We start from the raw sequence: 21,618 nt of genomic DNA, 5'->3' as shown, positions 1-21,618 counted from the left end.
TTTGATACAACTGGGCAGTGAAAATGAAAAATTAAATTTTTTTACACAAAAATGCAGTTCTGGCTCAAAATTTTTCATTTTCAGAAGGTATGAAGGAGAAAAAGCACCCCAAAATCTGTGCCCCAATTTCTCCCGAGTACGGCAATGCCTCACATGTGACCAAAAAATACCAGTTGGGTGCATGGCAGGACTCAGAAGGGAAGGAGTGATTTTTGGATTTTGCAGCTCAGATTCTGGTGGAATTTTGGTGGGTGCTATGTCGCATTAGCAAGACCCCCCAAGCACCAATACAGTGGAACCCCCCCACAAGTGACCCCATTTTGCAAACTACACCCCTCAGGGAATTCATCTAGGGGTATAGTGTACATTTCAAACCCCCAGGGGTTTCACCAATTTTGATACAAGTGGGCAGTGAAAATGAAAAATTACATTTTTTTACACAAAAATGCAGTTCTGGCTCAAAATTTTTCATTTTCAGAAGGTATGAAGGAGAAAAAGCACCCCAAAATCTGTGCCCCAATTTCTCCCGAGTACGGCAATGCCTCACATGTGACCAAAAAATACCAGTTGGGTGCATGGCAGGACTCAGAAGGGAAGGAGTGATTTTTGGATTTTGCAGCACAGATTTTGGTGGAATGAATGGTGGGTGCTATGTTGCACCAATACAGTGGAACCCCCCCACAAGTCACCCCATTTTGCAAACTACACCCCTCAGGGAATTGATCTAGGGGTATAGTGTACATTTCAAACCCCCAGGGGTTTCACCAATTTTGATACAAGTGGGCAGTGAAAATGAAAAATTACATTTTTTTACACAAAATTGCAGTTCTGGCTCAAAATTTTTCATTTTCAGAAAGAATGAAGGAGACAAAGCACCCCAAAATGTGCCCCAATTTCTCCCGAGTACGGCAATGCCTCATGTGTGACCAAAAAGTGGCAGGACTCAGAAGGGAAGGAGTGATATTTGGATTTTGCAGCACAAATTCTGGTGGAATGATGGTGGGTGCTATGTCGCATTAGCAAGACCCCCAAAGCACCAATACAGTGGAACCCCCCCACAAGTGACCCCATTTTGCAAACTACACCCCTCAGGGAATTCATCTAGGGGTATAGTGTACATTTCAAACCCCCAGGGGTTTCACCAATTTTGATACAACTGGGCAGTGAAAATGAAAAATTACATTTTTTTACACAAAAATGCAGTTCTGGCTCAAAATTTTTCATTTTCATAAGGTATGAAGGAGAAAAAGCACCCCAAAATCTGTGCCCCAATTTCTCCCGAGTATGGCAATGCCTCATATGTGACCAAAAAATACCAGTTGGGTGCATGGCAGGACTCAGAAGGGAAGGAGTGATTTTTGGATTTTGCAGCTCAGATTCTGGTGGAATGTTGGTGGGTGCTATGTGGCATTAGCAAGACCCCCGAAGCACGGTGAAATGATGAACCTAATAATCCATAGATGTGTGGTATATTTTAAAACACTCCTTTATACATAGGCCGGGTTTGTCGGGGCAAGTTTCACAGTGGAAAATAGTTTCCTTTCTTATTCCCTTTTTATAGCAAACTTTGCACCTTTTTTGTGTCCTGCCCTTTCTTGCAGTGGAGGGGATTTCGTTCGGAAAATGCTGCCCTGGTACAATACGGGGGCCAGTACTAGAAGTACTGGGGCCCTCTGCCTGCTGGTTCCCAAATACTAGGCCCTTTATGACTTCCTCTTGAAAGTGCATAAATGTCCCCCTCTGGCCGGTAGAACGGAATAGCACGTAAGCGTTATACAGTGCCATCTGGATGATATACACGGCCAGCTTCTTGTACCAGATTTTTGTTTTCCGCAGGGCACTGTACGGCTTCAGTACCTGATCTGAAAGATCCACTCCGCCCATGTACCTATTGTAATCCAGGATACAATTAGGTTTTGAGGTGTGGGTACTGGTACCTCGTACAGGGACGGAGGTGGTACTGTCTCCGTGAATTGTTGTCAGTATAAGGACATCCCTCTTGTCCTTATATTTGACCAACAACATATTTTCGGTGCATATTCCCCTGCTTTCACCCCTTCTCATTACTTGGGCAATGTGCGTTTTTGGGAGGCCTCTTTGGTTCTTGCGCACAGTACCGCAAGCTGCTGTACCTCTTGAACCAAGGGCCTTAAACAGGGGGATGCTAGTGTAAAAGTTATCCACATAGAGGTTATAACCTTTATCCAGGAAGGGGTGCACTAAATCCCAGACAATTTTTCCACTAACACCTACGAGGGAGGGGGGGCATTCTGGCGGTTCAATTCTTGAATCCTTCCCTTCATATACCCTAAACCTGTGAGTGTACCCTGAGGTGCTTTCACACAGCTTATACATTTTTATGCCATACCTTGCCCTCTTACTGGGAAGGTACTGGCGGAATTTAACCCTTCCTTTAAAATGTATAAGGGACTCGTCTATGCAAATGAATTTATCTGGGATGTACATCTCTTCAAATTTGGCACTGAAATGATCAATGACCGGCCTGACTTTGAATAGCCGGTCAAAGGTGGGATCATCTCTGGGTGGGCACTGTGCATTATCGTTGTAATGCAAAAATTTAAGGATCGTCTCAAATCGAGCCCGGGGCATGGCCATACGGTAAAATGGGGTGCTGTACAGAACATCTGTACTCCAATATTGCCTAATTTCTGGCTTTTTTACTATGCCCATATGAAACACCAGACCCCAAAACGTCATCATCTCTACTGCATCTACAGGGGTCCACCTAGCAAATGATGACGTGGGGTTTTGAGCAATAAACTGCTGGGCATATAAATTAGTTTGGTCCACCATTAAATTTATAAAATCATCAGAGAAAAATAATTTGAAAAAGTCAATTTCTCTGAGACCTGTGGAATCAAATTGGATTCCTGGCATGGCCAAAAACTCAGGAACCTGGGGCTCAAAATTGTCTGGTGGTGGGGTCCATACGAGATCAATTATTGGGGGGGGGGGTCTCAGCTGCTCTACGGGGGCGTCTTTGAGGGGGTCCCTCATCACCAGAGGAGGAAGAGGAGCTTAAGGCGAATCCTTCAAATTCCCCGCTTGCATCACTGGCTGTGTCAGAGTCAGAAGCAAGCATGGCATATGCCTCCTCCACTGAATACATTCTTCTGGATGACTGGGATGACATTTGGGATGACATTTGGGATGACATTTGGGATGCCATTTTTATTTTTGTGTTACTGGTAGTGAAATGTTTCAACACGTGTATAGTGTAGGGGGGGTACAAACTTTATTTCAACCAGGGGGGTATGTAGTGTGTAGTGTGTATGTAGTGCAGAAAAAAAAAAAATACTTTATACAAAAAAAAAAAAAATGAAGGGGTTAAAAAAAAAAAAAATTGAAGGGGTTAAAAAAAAAAAATTGAAGGGGTTAAAAAAAAAAAAAAAAAAGGTCCTGCGCCAAAAATTGAGCACAGATGTTGGTCAGTAACGTCCGTCACTGAACAGCGCTCAAAGGCAACAGGAATTTGATCAAAAAAAAAAAAATAAATAGATCAACCCTGTGCCGAAAAAGATGAGATGATCAGTGATGTACGTCACTGATCAGCGCACAGCGGCCACAGGACACCCCCAAAATCACAGTGTGTGTAAAAAAAAAATTAAAAAAAGACCCCACAGCACACACACAAAAAAAAAAAGGTGATCAGTGATGCGACACTGATTACCAGTGAGGGGCAGCAGGTGCACAACCTTTGGTGCAACTGACAGTGCAACTGGCAGGTATATATAAAAAAAAAAAACCTCTGCACCCCTAAAAAGTTGCTGATCACCTCAGATATAGTGATCAGCACAAAAGGCGGGGGCAGCAGACACAAAATTTAGCACTCTCTATCACTCTCTGTCACTCTCTGTCACTATCTCTCTATCTCTCACTATCTATCACTCTATGACACTGCAGCAGCAGCACTGACAGTTATATATATGAAAAATAACCCCTGCACCCCCAAAAAGTTGCTGGGGGTGCACAAAAGGGGGGCAGCAGACACAAAATATAGCAGTCTCTATCACTCTCTGTCACTATCTCTCTCTATCTCTCTATCTCTCACTATCTATCACTCTATGACACTGCAGCAGCAGCACTGACAGGTATATATATATATATATATAAAAAATACCCTGCGCCCCCAAAAAGTTGCTGATCAGTTAATTTATACTGATCAGCACAAAAGGGGGGGCAGCAGTCAGTTATATAAAAAATATATAGCACGATCTGTCACTATCTCTCTATCTCTCTCTATCTCTCGCTCTCTATCTCTCTCTATCTCTCTCTATCTCTCTCTATCTCTCTATCTATAACTCTATTACACTGCAGCAGCACAAAATATAGCACTCTCTGTCACTAGGCCTCTCTATCTCTCTCTCTCTATCTCTCTCTCTCTCTAACTCGATGACACTGCAGCAGCACAACACAGCACAACACAGCACAGGATGTCACAAGATGAAGCAAGATCCCAAGCAGTGATCAGGTAAGTATTGAGCAAGGTTCTGGTCAGTAAATGGCGACAGCTGGGCACGGTGACCGCACTGCACGCTATTCCAGACCGGAATGGCGTCTGCAGTGTAGTCCCCGTTAGTTTAAACCCCCCTCCATGGCTGTGATTGGTCCGTCGGTCCGACGGACCAATCACGGCCTTTGGGGGCGGGCGGGGTGAGGTGGGGTGACACCAGTGTCACCCTTACACCCCGCGGTGATTGGTGCTGTACTTTACAGCACCAATCACCTCCGATCCCGTGTCACCAGCGAACGTTATTCGCCGGTGACACAGAAAACGCTGTAATTGGCTGTTCACACTGAACAGTCAATCACAGCGATCGCCGACGGGGGGGCTGCATCGCAGCCCCCCCTGGGCATGCAGGGACATGTCTGCTGTCAGGGACAGCAGACATCGTCCCTCTGTCACTGCGTCTCTAGACGCAGTGACAGTTAGAAGTCATGACGTATATATACGTCATGTGTCGGTAAGTACTTCCCGGCCATGACGTATATATACGTCAAATGTCGGGAAGGGGTTAACATATTAAATGAAATAACATTAATCTCCAACAATATCAAAAAGTTATCAAGTTTACAAGTTATAAAGGGTCTATTTATCTACCTGACCCCAGTCACTGACTTAACATTCAATATTCATACCTCCCAACTTGTAAAGATCGAGAATCGGTACCCTGTGCACCTCAGACGCACACACCTGAAATTTTGGGGCATGGCCTGGCAATGAGGGGTGTGTCCTACCCACGCCCTGCATGTACACAGCATTTATTCACTGCTGCTCTGTTTGTTCAGAGCAGCACTGAGCAGGGAGGACTCCCAACTGTCACTCCCACGGCATGACACTGCTAGCTCCGTACGGGATGCAGGACCATCCCCAAAAAATGGGACGATCCTGAAAAATTCGGAACAGTTGGGAGGTTTGAGTATCTATCTGGCCCTATATACCACATACTTACCCATGCTTTAAAAAAATCGGGGCCTCCCCCTGCCCCCCCCCCCCCTACACATTTATCGGGGCCTCTACATGAGCCCCCGCACCCCCTCCCTCTGCCGGTCAAGTACTGGCATTGGTGGCTCTTTGGGAAGGGGGCAGGCTTAAAATGACGCAAATCGACTCATTTAGTCCCACCCCCTCCCCGAAGAGCCGCGAATCACAGCATTTACACGAATAGGGGCGGGACTTAATGACAGCTTCTCCTGAAGAAGAGACACTTCACGTAGGCTAGTAGGATATAGCACAGAATTCTAAAGCAACCGATGAGGGCTGCTTGGGAATCTTGCTGCCATACTCTTTAGTACAGTAGCTGGGAATCTACTCTATTATTGGTGCTAGGGCTGGCAATGGACAAAGCATCGGCTCACGGGGCTCCTGTCTGTGGTATATCGGCCATATGTAATGTCACCTCTCAGGTTCCCTTTCACCATATGTTTCTCTCCCTGTGACATAACACACTTAGTCATGAATTCAAGTTTTGTCAGAAATCAGATTTATATGCTAATTACCAGCTAGTCACACAAAGGGACTTTTAATTACCATTTCCATCTGCCAGCGGGTGTTTCTGAAGAGCCGTCAGTGAGGCGAATCACTTTCCTTCATTTATTTTCTATTGTTGGCTTTGTTCACATTATAAGATCACGAGAGGATATATGGGGGCCAATTCAGAGCTGTCGGAATTTGGTCCTGTCTCCACAGAGAGCGGCCGGCATAAAAGGAAGTCCAGGCTTACTATTATCTGCGAATAGAGGAAAAATCATCCGATGGTGATTAACCATTGAATGATTTTATCGTCAGTGCGGGTGCATGTGAGCGGATGGGTAAGCGTACACATGCACTCACAGGGATTCGTGCAGCAGGGCGGGCGTGCGTTCGATGAGGTGACATTTACCTGCTCACTAGGCAGAGGAAATACGCAGCCTAGCGAGCAGGACTGAATGACCCCCATATGGTGACTGAGCCAATATCCCTGTAGCTGTAGCACAGTGGCTGGAATATGGTGAGCCACGGGCAGGTGAGTGGCTGGAATAAAGGGGGCCACAGGTGTCACGTGGTAACATGAACACCACCACCCCCCCCCACTCCAAATCCAATCGCATGCGCCCGCACAGATGAGAAATCTTTCGATGGTTTATCACCATCTAATGACTTTTCTTCTCTTCAATGAGATTTTTCTGCTGCTCGTTCCTGTCCAAATTGGGTGGGGGGGGGGGGGGGGGGGGCTGCTGAGGTCATGGTACTCAGAGCAGGCAGGAGCACACCTGGTATCACTGACGTCCGTCCAGCGTTTCAATGGGCACAACCACCATTTTTTGTGGCCACGTCCATATAAAGCTGGGTGCCCCCTACAGAACCTGTCAATGAGTGTGGGGGTCTGCACATGCGTGTGCGCAGTCCCCCACTATTGGAGACGGGGCCGAACTCGGACCTGAAGAAGCTGGCCTGAATCGGCCCCATTATATCAAATCTTCAGCTGCATCTCTACACGATAGCATTCCCCCCCGTGAGTGGCATCCATATACCAGTGTGATTCACACGCAGTAAGGTAACATCACATTCATCTTGTTGCTTGAAGAGAAATAAAGTTAAAAGTATAATTACTTTTGTAACAAATCCGTACTAGAGGAACCGCGAGGATCTACCCTGGGTCCCTACAGTACTAGAGGAACCGCGAGGATCTACCCTGGGTCCCTACAGTACTAGAGGAACCGCGAGGATCTACCCTGGGTCCCTACAGTACTAGAGGAACCGCGAGGACCTACCCTGGGTCCCTACAGTACTAGAGGAACCGCGAGGATCTACCCTGGGTCCCTACAGTACTAGAGGAACCGCGAGGATCTACCCTGGGTCCCTACAGTACTAGAGGAACCGTGAGGACCTACCCTGAGTCCCTACAGTAACGTAGAACTCACCTCCCCCCACAACCCCCAATGATCACATCTCCGGCTGAGAGTAGCCCTGAACATAGGGCACCGAATCAGACCTGAACACACAGTTGTGATTTTGAACAACGGACAATTATCGGTACACTGTGCAATGTGTGCATGTGTACGGTGGTTCTCAGTAAGCATGTGCAAGTCCATCCAGCAAAGTCCTGAAACATTTTCTTAATGCACAGCGGTCACAAAGTGATTGACAGGAAGTAGGCGTGTGGGGGGTGGAAACCGGGAAATTTGTGGGAGTGCTCAGAAAAACGCAGATGTGCCGTGTAAAATGCCGGGGGTGTCGGGGAAACCGCTAGTTGTTGTCCACCTCATTGGGGACTGATGGAGGGTATGTAACAGTAATTCCCGATGTCTGTGTAATACTTATGTCATATTATTATTATTAATCCTCTCCATCCCGCGGGAGACAGCATCCGTGCTGGTGTGAATGCATTATCCGTGTTACATTATTGCTGACAAATGTTTGACACTTGACAAGCTCTTGTAAAACATACTGGCGTGTGGAGAAGATTATCTGGCAGCATAAATATACAGCTGGAACCACAGGCGTCCAACACTGGCTCACATTATCATGTCTTCATCACATTAACAGAACTACAAAATGAGAATTATATACACTTCTGGGTACTTGTGTATTATCACAACGCAATATTTACATTTATATCGCATATGATATCGCATACGATTTAGCGACCGATTTGATTATCGATGCTGTTTCGCAGCCGATTTTTTGCGATTTCCTGCCGGTTTGCATGGTATTCCATCCTTGCACACCCCCACTATCCAAGTCAGCCGGAAGCGTGGCGAGTGGCCTTGGTACGCGTCCTCCCGACCTGTCCATACCCCCACTATGCACGTCGGCACTGACTTGATTTTATAAAGCGCGGCGAGCCACCGAGCCCGAAGCATGGCGAGCGGACGCGTAAAACGATCCCGAAGCGTGGCGAGCGCAGCGAGCCCCGTGAGGGGACACGGATTACTTGACGTGTATTCACATCCCCTCGCAGGGCTCACTGCGCTCGCCACGCTTCGGGCTCGGTGGCTTGCTGCACTCGCCACGCTTTAAATAATCAACTCCACGGCGACATGGATAGTGGGGGTGTGCTAGGATGGAATAGCATGCAAATCGGCAGGAAATCGCGGATAATTGGCCGCAGATCGGCCGCTATATCGCATCCGATTTTTGCATGCGATTTGCGGCCGATTTCATGGGCGCCGTGATAATACACAAGTACCCACTTCGGTTATTAATAAGGGTGTGGTATGCGCCCCTGACCATCTGGGGGAAGGGGACACCACAACATTTGTTTTTCATTTTTTTTGCCACTCCCCTCCTAACACTCATGCCATCCCCTAGGCCTAGGACCATCCCATCAGATAAATCTAATGTACATGCAAATTGGTCCAATAAATCGCATGCGATCCGTTCTGACAGAGCCCGCCTGCTCCCAGCTACTCCCCCGTCGCCGGACGCAGCCCTCCACAGCCTCCACTAACCCTGGCCGTCTCCCTGAAGAGGAGACGGGCAGGGAATCCAACTCCCCGTCACTGAGTGACTGGGACGTGCGAGAGAGTGAGGCGTTTCCTGTCAGATTGAGAACCTCTCTGCCAGCCTGCGCCAGCTCAGGGAATCTGAGTTGGCTGAGAGGTGCTCCATCTGTAGCACTCCTGGGAAGCTGCCAGGAAGTTCAGGGTAAATCAGGTAAAGGCACCCACACACTACAAAGATCTGAGATCTTAAAATGTAAGCAAAAATTAACCTTTGAAATCTGCCGTCCGTCCTATACAAAAGATTTCAGCCAAGCGCACATCTTTACCAAAGATTTCTCCTAAGATCCCGTGTGCGTTCCTATGGATCTTTTGCTAAATCTTCTGATCTTTCATGCAGCATGTAAGATCAGAAGATTTAGCAAAAGATCTGCGGGAGTGCGCATCCGATCGAGATCGTCCGATTTTGCGGTAAAAAACAGTCGATCGATCAGGAAACGGTCGAACTGCAAAAAAATTGTTCTAGTGTGTGGCCACCTTAGACAGACAAGTCGGACAAGTACAGTATATGGGGCCTTTACTGTCTGCCTCATGTAAGAATGGTGCACAGACACAATGGGGTCATTCAGACCTGATCGCAGGGCTCATGCGTACGATAGTTAAAAAATGAGTGCCATGCATTGAATAGTGAGGTATGAAAAATGATAAAAATAACAATAAGTGACACCCGTAAAATAAAAATTATTATTCAATAATTTTGGTGCAGGATTGGCAGGATGTGACTGACCCTAGCTGGCTGTCATTACCGTTGTTTGTGGCCAGGATATATGCAGCTGCTGAGTCCGTCTCTCCCGCTGCACCTCTTTGATTGGTTGCTCACAGCAGGGCCGCTTCTAACGACGTCTCACGGCCACCGGCTTGCTTCGGGAGTTTCCAAGATGGTGCGGTGTGTGGCGCCCAGTATTCTTCTTGTGCTCCCTTTCCCCAAAGCCTTACATGCGTTTCGCTAGACAAAGTGCCATCAGCGCATGAAACGCGTTGGGTCAGGCAGCAGGAGAAGAAAATTGTGCACCACAAACCGCACCATCTTGGAAACTCCCCAGCTATACCGCAGCCGCATGACATAAGTCTCTCCCGCTGCACCTCTTCGATTGGTTGCTCACAGCAGGGCCGCTTAAAATGACATCTCACGGCCACCGGCTTGCTTCGGGAGTTTCCAAGATGGTGCGGTGTGTGGCGCGCAGTATTCTTCTTGTGCTCCCTTTCCCCAAAGCCTTACATGCGTTTCGCTAGACAAAGTGCCATCAGCGCATGAAACGCGTTGGGTCAGGCAGCAGGAGAAGAAAATTGTGCACCACAAACCGCACCTTCTTGGAAACTCCCCAGCTAGCCCGCAGCCGCATGGCATAATTGGAAATGGTCGTCGCGGGATTGACCAGTGGAATAGGTAAAGCAGGAGAAACAGGTTTTGTAGCCCATGCCTGAGCACTTTAGGGGAGGGTGTGATATATCTGTATTCATTGCAGCCGCTGAGTAAGTCTCTGACACTGCGATGACTGGTGCACAGTGGAAAAATAATTTGATGGTGAGCCGGTATCGAAGGGTTTTGAAGATGTTTGCACAGCTGCGAATGGCTCTGCAGCCATATACATCCATTTGCAGAGAGAGCACATTAATTCCCAAGACGGAACTTCACTCTAGCGGGGCCGCTGCAAATTCGTAGCCATGCAATCATGTCTGAATTGGCCCCTTAGATCACACGCACTGCAGAACGGCCACAAAATATTCAATGACTTCTAACCAACGGGCTACCACCATAAATGTGACCTCTGGACCTCAATGACTTCTTCCCGTTGATAGTTGATGGACAACTCCAGACCGGGTTCAGCATTGGGAAGGGATAAAAGTAACACAAATCACCCATATATTCAGAGCCAATCACCCGGTGAGAAATCTAATAGAACAAAAATTACTGCGCCTCTTGAAAGGAACATTAGATTATCTGAGGATCAAAGACTCCGCAGGAAGAGACGTAAACACAGTGACAATCTGTGACAATAATAGTCTATGGGCCAGTAAGGGAATTCAGACAGGCAGAGAACTGACAAAAGATGTTCTTAAAGACATCAAAGGATTACAAGCAACCGAACAAGGACCTGAGGTTGTGGAGCCGGAGGAGGGTTCCAAATCCTTTATACAAGATAGAACCAAAGTGAGCAGAGACGAAGAGCTGGGGGCAGAAGTAGATGTGATGGATGTGCTCTGGATGTCATCACTTCATGTCTTTATAACCACCCCAGCAAACATGTTGACATTTTATAAATAAATGATATAAATGAACCTGGAACACAGCATGCCGCCCAATCATCCTCTGGTGTTAGCTAAACTGACATAGAAATAAAGCAGGTACCTACATCTCCTTTCTAGCAGCTCTACAGACATACCGGCCCATTGCTGCTGTGCTGCTGTATTACAGGACCATTGCTGCTGTGCTGCTGTATTACAAGACCATTGCTGCTGTGCTACTGCATTACAGGACCATTGCTGCTGTGCTGCTGTATTACAGGACCATTGCTGCTGTGCTGCTGTATTACAGGGCCATTCCTGCTGTGCTGCTGTATTACAGGCCATTGCTGCTGTGCTGCTGTATTATAGGCCATTGCTGCTGTGCTGCTGTATTACAGGGCCATTGCTGCTGGGCTGCTGTATTACAGGGCCATTGCTGCTGGGCTACTGTATTACAGGGCCCTTGCTGCTGCATTATGGGGTCATTGCTGCTTTATTACAGGACCACTCCTGCTGTGCTGCTGTTTTACAGGGCCATTGCTGCTGTGCTACTGTATTACAGGGCCATTGCTGCTGTGCTGCTGTATTACAGGGCCATTGTTGCTGTGCTACTGTATTACAGGGCCCTTGCTGCTGCATTATGGGGTCATTGGTGCTTCATTACAGGGCCATTGCTGCTGTGCTACTGTAGTACAGGGCCATTGCTGCTGTGCTACTGTATTACAGGACCATTGCTGCTGTGCTACTGTAGTACAGGGCCCTTATTGCTGTGCTGCTGCATTACGGGGTCATTGCTGCTTTATTACAGGACCATTCCTGCTGTGCTGCTGTATTACAGGGTCATTAGTGCTGTGCTACTGTTTTACAGGACCATTGCTGCTGTATTTCAGGACCGTTGCTGCTGTGCTGCTGTATTACATGGCCATTGCTGCTGTGCTACTGTATTACAGGGCCATTGCTGCTGTGCTGCTGTATTACAGGGCCATTGTTGCTGTGCTACTGTATTACAGGGCCATTGCTGCTGTGCTACTGTATTACAGGGCCATTGCTGCTCTGCTGCTGTATTACAGGGCCATTGTTGCTGTGCTACTGTATTACAGGGCCCTTGCTGCTGCATTATGGGGTCATTGCTGCTTCATTACAGGGCCATTGCTGCTGTGCTACTGTATTACAGGGCCATTGCTGCTGTGCTACGGTATTACAGGGCCATTGCTGCTGTGCTACTGTATTACAGGACCATTGCTGCTGTGCTACTGTAGTACAGGGCCCTTATTGCTGTGCTGCTGCATTACGGGGTCATTGCTGCTTTATTACAGGACCATTCCTGCTGTGCTGCTGTATTACAGGGTCATTGGTGCTGTGCTACTGTTTTACAGGACCATTGCTGCTGTGCTGCTGTATTTCAGGACCATTGCTGCTGTGCTGCTGTATTACAGGGCCATTGCTGCTGTGCTATTGTATTACAGGGCCATTGCTGCTGTGCTACTGTATTACAGGGCCATTGCCGCTGTGCTACTGTATTACAGGACGATTGCTGCTGTGCTACTGTATTACAGGACGATTGCTGCTGTGCTGCTGTATTACAGGGCCATTGCTGCTGTGCTATTGTATTACAGGGCCATTGCTGCTGTGCTACTGTATTACAGGGCCATTGCCGCTGTGCTACTGTATTACAGGACGATTGCTGCTGTGCTACTGTATTACAGGACGATTGCTGCTGTGCTACTGTATTACAGGGCCATTGCTGCTGTGCTACTGTATTACAGGGCCATTGCTGCTGTGCTACTATATTACAGGGCCATTGCTGCTGTGCTACTATATTACAGGGCCATTGCTGCTGTGCTACTGCATTAGAGGCCATGGGGGATATGATTAATATGGAAGGGCTTTGTTACAGTAATGTGTCATACACATGGGGCGAATGTATGCTATTAGCATTTGGAACAGGGCGAATTCGGTAATGTGGGGATTCGGCGGCGGGCCTTCTGTGGAGCATCGTATCAGCGCTCAGTAAGCTTACGAGCCTTACAGAATCACCCACTAAGCACGGATTGCTCCATATGTAGCCCCCCCCCCCCCCAGCGACGGCGATGCACGGCATTGCGCGTCGCTATCGCCGAGCAACATATATACAGCATGCAGTATGAATTTAGTCATCACCAGTATCCTCTCACCAGAGACCACTGACCGTGACAGATCGCTCAGCATATGCCGGGTGTGTGCAGCCACGGCAAACAGACTGTTTGCCAGATGCATGCACCCAAGGCTGCAGGGGCCCATGGGGTGGCGGCAGATAGTCGTGCCCATGGTAACGCCCTGTGTTTCAAGGGCGTTCCCATGTAAACGCTGGGCATTCTCACGGAAATCGGAGAGTGACGTTAGTGACGCGGGCGGGCAACTGACATCACTGGATTCACAGGGCGGGTTTGCAAGGGTACGAATTTGCATCCGAGCGAATCAACCAGAATAACCCCCTACAGATGTAGCCCCTGCCATCCTTGGCCGGGGCTCGCCAGACCCTCCCCGCTGGCGAGCGCCGGCGGACAGGGACTACACTGAACTGGGACACGCGTGCGTCTCACACGCACGTGCGTCCCGGTCTCTCGGCGGGGACGCTGCGTGTCCCTGCCCGTCTCCGCTTCAGGGAGATGGGCAGGGTTAGGGGGGGGGGCGCTCAGGGCGGCGAGGGGTACCTGCGGCGACGGCGGGGGAGGCGGCGGGGACCGGAGGCAGGCTCCGTTGCCAGGGGGTGCGCGAGCGCCTCGTGCGCGTGAGCCCCATGGAGGGGCTGGGGTTAGAAACGCGAGCCCTGCAAAGATGGGCCGAGCCCCATCTGTAGGTGTGCAAGTGCACAGTATCCGGGCACGGCCCCAAGGTGACGAGAGCGTGAGGCCACGTCTACTTTTTGGGCACGCACACGCGCAAGGCCCAACTTCTTTATGGCACATGTTAGGAGACGTAATTCACCCCTGGATAATAATATATTCATTTAGGCACAGCTTTTTTGTCTATGAGAAAAAGGTTCCAGTCGTCACCTAAAAGTACAAGTTAATTTACTGAACGTTGGAACATTGTAAAGTGCCGTTACTGTGATACACTGAGCACGATCAGATAGAAGCACTGGTCCTAGGGACCAACTGGTTAATCTGAGAATCTCTGCTGGTGACTCACTGGCTGCATCTTAGCCAGAGGGTGACTGCAGTTATGGGATCTGGTCCTAGCAGCTGCTAAGATGCAGTCAGAACTGTGTATCTCAGAAAACAATCATTCAATCATTCTCTCTATACTCAGGGAAAACATCTCTATACTCATGAAAAACATCTCCTAAGGCCAAATGTAAGAGCCAGCAGGTGTCCGAGTCTGCCGATGTTTGGGCGATTTAGCAACAAGATTATTTTGGTCCGTTCGTACAGACCGTTCGTTTTCACGGGGACCAATGTTCGGCGTATGCTCACGCACAGCTGCATTTCTGCACATGTGCATACGCCGGGCGGGTGAGTGCGGCCATGGCGAACAGACCGGGGCGAATTTGCAGCCTTGCGAATCAACCAGAATAAGGTCCTTGCCAACCTGCAGCCTATTACAGTACATGTGATTTATATAGGCTTCCTCTGAAAGATCATGACATAGCGGCCCATTTATCACATATTCAATGCAATCTGGGCACGATCTTAAGCTGACCATACACTAGGGAAGTGGTTCCCAAATTGTGTGCCTAGGCACCCAGGGGTGCCTTGGGTTGGTGGACCAGGATCAATTCATATTAGTTATGTGCAATGTAACAGGCAAAACCAGTGCTGGTGGCTGCCAATCATAATATAGGTGGACAAACAGAAGCAAATCCTGTCCCTCATCACATAACTGTGACATATAAACACACTGCACTTACTTTTATATTTTTTCCTGAATTTCTCAATAAGAAACATTTGGCCTAGGGGTGCCTTGAAAACATTTTGATGCTCTAGGGTGCCGTGATTCAAAAAAGTTTGGGAACCCCTGAACTGATTGAAGAAGTCACCCGCGATCCCCCCTTGATTGGTATGGAATCCCGGCGGTCGGAATCCCGTTGGTCAAAATCCCGACGCCGGAATCATGACTGCCGAAATCCTGACAAGGGAGGACGTGGATCTTCCCCCCCTTGCGGGCTCGCCACACAGCGGGCCTGGTGTTTCGCTACGCTCGGCACACTAATTTATTCTCCCTCTATGAGTGTCGTGGACAGAGGGACAAAGTGCCGGGATTTCGGAGTTCGGGATTCCGGCGCCTGGATTTTCACCGTCGGGATTCCGACCGCCGGGAAAGTGACTGCATCCCGAATAACAAGTGTAGCATCTATGGTCCTGCTATGAGGGGGAGTCAGCCACAGAAGCGATATCGACGGCTTTCAATTAACTGAATCAAACTCGCAGGGGAGGGGAGGTGCCCCCTTGGGAGCCGGAGCTCAGCAGCAAATTGCAAGAGTTACAAATCTGTATCCCACACATACCAAGCAGGTTTTGTTCAAAGATATAAAGTGTTTAGAACGTACAGGGCCTTATACAGAATTGGGAGTTGGCAGTTGTGCTTACAGTACCCCTCCTCTGCTGCAAGAGACGCCGTCAGGCTTACAGCCTCCTCCCTTCATGGTGGCTTGGGAAACAGACATGTTTGCAGCCTGAGATGACCGCACGCTGACTAGCCAATCGTACGTGGTGATGTCACTACTGTACCTTGCGGCATCTGGCACTTACCTCTATCTGCAGGGTGTTCTGCCACTAGAAGTTCCCCCTGTCCTCCGGCATGCCTCTGTGCCTGTCCCAAGCAGCACCTCTAATAAGCCAGGCCCCGGCTTCCGCAGGCTCCCTCAGACATTGCAGAGTGTTCCTGGAGAGTTTACATGAAACGTGTTACATTTGGCTTCCAGTTGTGACTTAGCAGCCTGTCCAGGCATCCCATTCTCCACTAGCCCCAGGCTAATGCAGAGACCGGCACAGAGACATTGACACAAGCACTCACAAACCTACTAGGGAAGGTAATTCGCAAACATGTACATGCACTACGTAGAGACCTGCACGTGGCAGAGAGAACATTGCTAATGCATTATACAGCGCCACATAACACACAACAGTTTCTCAGACTTTCTGGCAGCATTGGCCTGATAATGAGCCCACACTGTGGGGGTTATTCTGATTCACTCAGAAAGGCACAATCACTGTGCAGAGAGAATTATATTTGGGCGGGGGTGTACTTAAAACTGATTTCTGTATTGCAGTGTAAAAATAAAGCAGCCAGTATTTCAGGGTTGCCGACCCTCCCGGAATTTGCGGCAGTCTCCCGAAAATCGGGTCCCCCCTCCCGGCCCCCAGAAGGGTGGGCAACCCTCCCGGAATCAGGGGGACCCCCACTGAGCCCCCCCCCCCCCCGATCGCGGCATTTAAATGACGCAATCCGCGGGTCTCAGAGGAGGGGGCAGAGCTAAAATGGCACAATCGTGTCATTTTAGCCCCGCCCCCTCCATGGAGATCAGATATTTCGGCTATTTGTCGTAATGGGGGCAGGGCTTAATGATGTCACTGTTAAGCCCCGCCCCCGAACTCGTAATGAAAGATTCCTCTCCGGGCTTCTCCCGGAGAGGATCTTGTGCAAGTCGGCAACCCTGCAGTATTTACCCTGCACATAAACAATAAAACTGCACATATAACTCTCTCTCTGCACATGTTACATCTGCCCCACCTGCAGTGCACATGCACATGCCCATTAGAGAGTGATTGTGCCTTTCCGAGTGAATCAGAATAACCCCCTATATCCTCAGAACTGTGGGCAGTCCATGCTCAGTCCGGACCTTTGAAGCCCGTGAGATAACTATCTCCGTCACTGCTTGTTGTGTTTGGGGAAGTTACACAGCAAACCCTGCAGAGGAGGGTGTGGTGGTGGCAGCTGTATTCACAGACAATGCGGCTTCTTTACCTGTCATAAATACGGAGATCTCTCTTCAGGTGTAGTACATGCCTCCTGCAACCTCTACTAAACACACTGCCTATCTGACAAAGGGCCTCATTCAGTAAGGATCGCCTATGACATACCTCCCTACTGTCCCGAATACAGCCAGACAGTCTCGCTAATTGGAGATGGCCCCTCAGTCCCACGGGTGGTAGTGTCCTGCGAGCGGTGGGAGATCAACGCAGCCGGTGATTGCTGAAGAGATGCCGTTCTCCTGCCACCTCTTGTCTGCATACCACCCCCTGCCTGCATACCATCCCCTGCCTGCATACCACATCCTGCCTGCATACCATCCCCTGCCTGCATACCACCCCCTGCCTGCATACAATCCCCTGCCTGCATACCACACCCTGCCTGCATACCATCCCCTGCCTGCATACCACCCCCTGCCTGCATACCATCCCCTGCCTGCATACCACACCCTGCCTGCATACCATCCCCTGCCTGCACTACAATGCAATCACATTTTAAGAGGAACATCATGACCATCGGTAGTGTTGTCCTTTCCCTCTGCTACTGCAGAGTATGTCTAACCTTACTCATGTTACATACCTCCCAACTGTCACGATTTCCGCGGGAACGTCCCGATATTCAGGGACGGTCCCGCGTCCCGCCCGGGGCCGCCATTGTCCCGCGGTGGGGGGGACAGTTGGGAGCCCCCCCAGCTTGCCGAGAATAGACGCTGTGCGCATGCGCACAGCATCTATTCAGCGCCGATGAGCGGCTAAAACGGGGGCGTGGCCGGAGTTCGCGTCACCCCGTGAGGCCACGCCCCCTTTCCTCGAGGCCACGCCCCCTTTTCGGGAGCGCGCGTGGCTTCGCCGCGCGAACGTCCCGACCTCCCAACTTCAAAAGTTGGGAAGTATGATGTTACCTGTAGGAGTCCAGCTTGCAAGGCCAAGGAAACATCGCCTTTGCACTGGACATGATAGGGGTGATTGCATGTCAGCTTTTATTGCTCACACATTGCATGCATGAAATGATGCGCCTGATTCAGACCTCTTTGCTAGGCCTTTCCCCCCAACACTGATCATACTCACCTACCCCATGGTTTGCTGATCAGAGCTCCTGGGGGGCTGCTGGTCATCAGTGCTTCCTGCTTATGTGGCCTCTGGAGCTGTAAAGTGAGATGCTGCTTTGCAGCATCACTTTACTGCACCAGGAGTCATAGGAGGAGCAGAGCAAAGCCCTGATGCCCGGCAGCCCTCACTGGCTGGGGCACTAATCAGCGGATACTGGGAAGGTGACAATCATTATTTATTATTGTTTTTATTACACAGTAATCATCTCGTTAGCTGATCACACTGGTCCTGTCCCTGCACTGCTGTTCCTGCCTGGGGCAGAGAAGCTGTGCAGAACCCCCCAATTCACCAGCTGAAGGTGACGTTATTATCACAGGGCTCACTGTTGATGTTTTTTTTTTAACTTTTTTTTCTTTTTGTAAATTTGGCCAGATCACATTTCTTATTATAATTACGGTGGCCGCCCCCCTCTGCCGAATCCCCTTGGTTCATGTGTGGAGATGTACGCGAACACATCCCCACGCCTGCAGCCAAAGGGGAGAGAAATCAACCGATGGTCGCCGATCATGAAATGATTTCTCTCCCCTTCGAAGAGGGGGCGGGTGCTGATGTCATGTGACATCAGCTGCCCACCCCTGGCACGCCAACTTGCGTATATATGTAGGGGCAGCACGAACGGTGTAATGGTTAGCATTACTGCCTCACAGCACTGAGGTCATGGGTTCCATTCCCACCATGGCTCTAACTGTGTGGAGTTTGTATATTCTCCCTGTACTTGTGTGGGTTTCCTCCGGGTACTCCGGTTTCCTCCCACAATCTAAAAATATACTGGTAGGCTAATTGGCTCCTAACAAATTAACCCTAGAATGTCTGTGTGCGTGTATATGTGGTAGGGAATGTAAGCTCCACTGGGGCAGGGACTGATGTGAATGTTCAACTATACTCTGTAAAGCGCTGTGGAATATGTATACGCTATATAAGAAACGTAATAAATAAATATATATATATATATATATATATATATATATATATATATACTGTATACACAGGAAGAGGCAGCGATTCCTGAGTTTGACTCCTTCTTTCTTCCTGTGCATATTGGACCCATACAACTGTCGAGTTACAGTTGAAAGAAACAAAAATGACTTGGGATTCCAACTGTCGGGGCGTTCTAACAGTTGGAATCCCAGATTGAATTCCCCCCTATTTTTGTTTAAACTTAATTAAGCATTTTTGTTAAAAATTATTTTGAATCAAATTTACATAGCTTTTTACCTAATTTCATAATAATAATAAAAAAAAAATTACTAAAACTTCTGGGGACATTTTTGGAAAAAAATATAAGTTAATTAAGTGGTTAACAAAAGCCAAAGGGTTACATTTACTAAAGCGTCTAAAATGTTAGGAGGTGATGTTGCCCTTAGCAACCAATCAGATTTCAATCTATCAGATTACTTCTCTATTGCATCATACAAAATGATAGACAGAACCTGGTTGGTTGCTATTGGCAACATCAACTGTTTTTATTTTTGGAAGCTTAAAATAATTTTGCCTCAAACTTTTAATAAGATGCAAAACCGTAATTGATTATAAAATATAAATGATTAATACGAAACTAGGATGATTTATTTGTTGGCAGCTAATTGCCCACACTGCGTTAACAAAGATGAATAAAGCCAGACAGTGGGGGAGATGTAGCAAGCTTTGAAAAGAGATAACGTTGAGAGGTTGCCCATAGCAACCAATCAATCACCTCTTTTCGTTTTTAGAATCTCAATTAAATGTACACCCTAGAATCTGGCTGGTTGCCATGGACAACTTCTCCACTACATCTCTTTCTGATATTTGATACATCTCCCCCATATGTTAACGGTTATACAGGATTCCAGAAGGGGAACACAGATTTATTAAGCTCAGTGAAGTGATAAAGTGTCTGTGTTTTTATCACCGGCCAATCAGCTCCTATCTGTCATTTTTCAAACCAAGCCTGTAACTTCACAGGCAGGAGCTGATTGGTCGGTAATAAAAACCAGACACTTTATCACTTCACCGAGCTTAATAAATCTACCCCACAGAGACATCACAATCACACGACTCACATTCTGCTGGGTGCTATCAGACTCACCTGGGGGGGGGCCGGATGCGGAAAGCAAACAGTAATGCCTGTGGTATGATTCCTTAATTCCCAGACAATGTTGATGCATTCACATAAGACGGGGCTGCTTGGGGCGGTATCTCCACGCGAGGTCACTTGGGACGTCCCGGCAGCTCCTCCATTACTGTTATGTTATAAATAGATATGACAAAGGAGCCAGCAGAGGCTGCTGTAACTTTCCGAGGAAACACAGTGTCTGCGAGGATGAAACAAAGCTGTGTTCCCAATCTGTGATATTCAGGAAGAAAACATCACGGGACACGAGGACAACAAACCAATGCAAGCTGTTGTGGAGTATCGGGCTGGGCCGTGCACGCTGTGTCCTGGCGCAGAGACATCAGCGCCGCAGGGAAAACAGCTGATTACAAGGGGCGAGCGGAAGCGTTGGATTAAGATTTATTGGGGTCTAAGCCTGAGGGCCAGATGTATCCAGCTTCAAAAGTGATAAAGTGGAGAGTGATAAACAACCAATCAGCTCCTACCTGTCATTTTTCAAACGCAGCCTGTAACAAGGCAGGTATCAGCTGATTGGCTGGCTGTTTATCACTCTCCATTGTATCACTTTTTGAAGCTTGATCCATCTGGCCCTGAATCATTGGTGTTGGGAAATCTGTCAATAAAACTTTATTATCCAAAATGTTGTGTTGCCTAAGGCATGTCCTGTGTCTCTATGCACGGAATGCGCCTGTGCTGATTGGGATTCACTGCACACAGGCCCTTATTCTGATCGGTGCGGATTTTTCCGCATGCGGTCGTACCGCCGATGGTTTTCCACTGCGCATGTGCAGAGGTCGCTCTGCGCATGTGCAGGCGGTTTCGCCGTACCTATTCTTTAGACGCCGCACAGGGGGCGGAGAGGGGCGTGAAGGGCTACTAAGCCTCATTACCCTATGCATACGCCCCGTATGCATAGGGTAATGCAGGGCGTATGCATGGTAATGAAGCCGTGACGCATGTGTAGGGGGCGGGCATCTGACATCGCCGGATGTCAGCTGCCCGCCGCCATACATGATTTCATACGGACAAGTGTCCGTGTGGTCTAGGGTGGCGGGCGCTGGTGGAGCGTGCGGCCCTGCATTCGATGTTCGGCGACCATCGAATGCAGGGGCTGCTCCCAAGATGGAGGAGGCGTATCCCCGTCCACTTTCATGCGGACCGCCACATATCCGCGTACGGACGGAGGTGGCGATCCGTATGGAAGGCGGGGATTCGCCTGCACGGTCCTGGCCG

At 48.8% G+C, this 21,618-nt stretch overlaps 1 protein-coding gene across 3 annotated transcripts in view; it reads right to left on the bottom strand.

The window, feature by feature from the left end:
* The window catches only part of C1QTNF8 (C1q and TNF related 8), a 29,285-nt gene extending 8,613 nt beyond the window's left edge, over nt 1–20,672 (bottom strand). The window contains exons 1-3 of one of the 3 annotated variants that reach the window (XM_083152783.1): nt 20,359–20,656; nt 15,963–16,095; nt 6,053–6,251 (exon numbers count right to left, since the gene is read on the bottom strand). Coding sequence is in view for 1 of the 3 variants with exons in the window: in XM_083152781.1 (XP_083008907.1) it covers nt 20,359–20,437 (79 nt within the window). In the remaining 2 variants the exon portion in view is untranslated. Of the gene's footprint in view, nt 1–6,052; nt 6,252–15,962; nt 16,096–20,358 lie in introns of all 3 variants that reach the window. The other 2 variants (XM_083152782.1, XM_083152781.1) reach the window with 2 other exon arrangements.
* Nucleotides 20,673–21,618: the final 946 nt, after the last annotated feature.

The sequence above is a fragment of the Crinia signifera genome, chromosome 7 (genome assembly GCF_055691185.1).
Source record: "Crinia signifera chromosome 7, ASM5569118v1, whole genome shotgun sequence".
NCBI lineage: Eukaryota > Metazoa > Chordata > Amphibia > Anura > Myobatrachidae > Crinia > Crinia signifera.
This window is presented reverse-complemented; position numbering and strand designations above follow the sequence as displayed.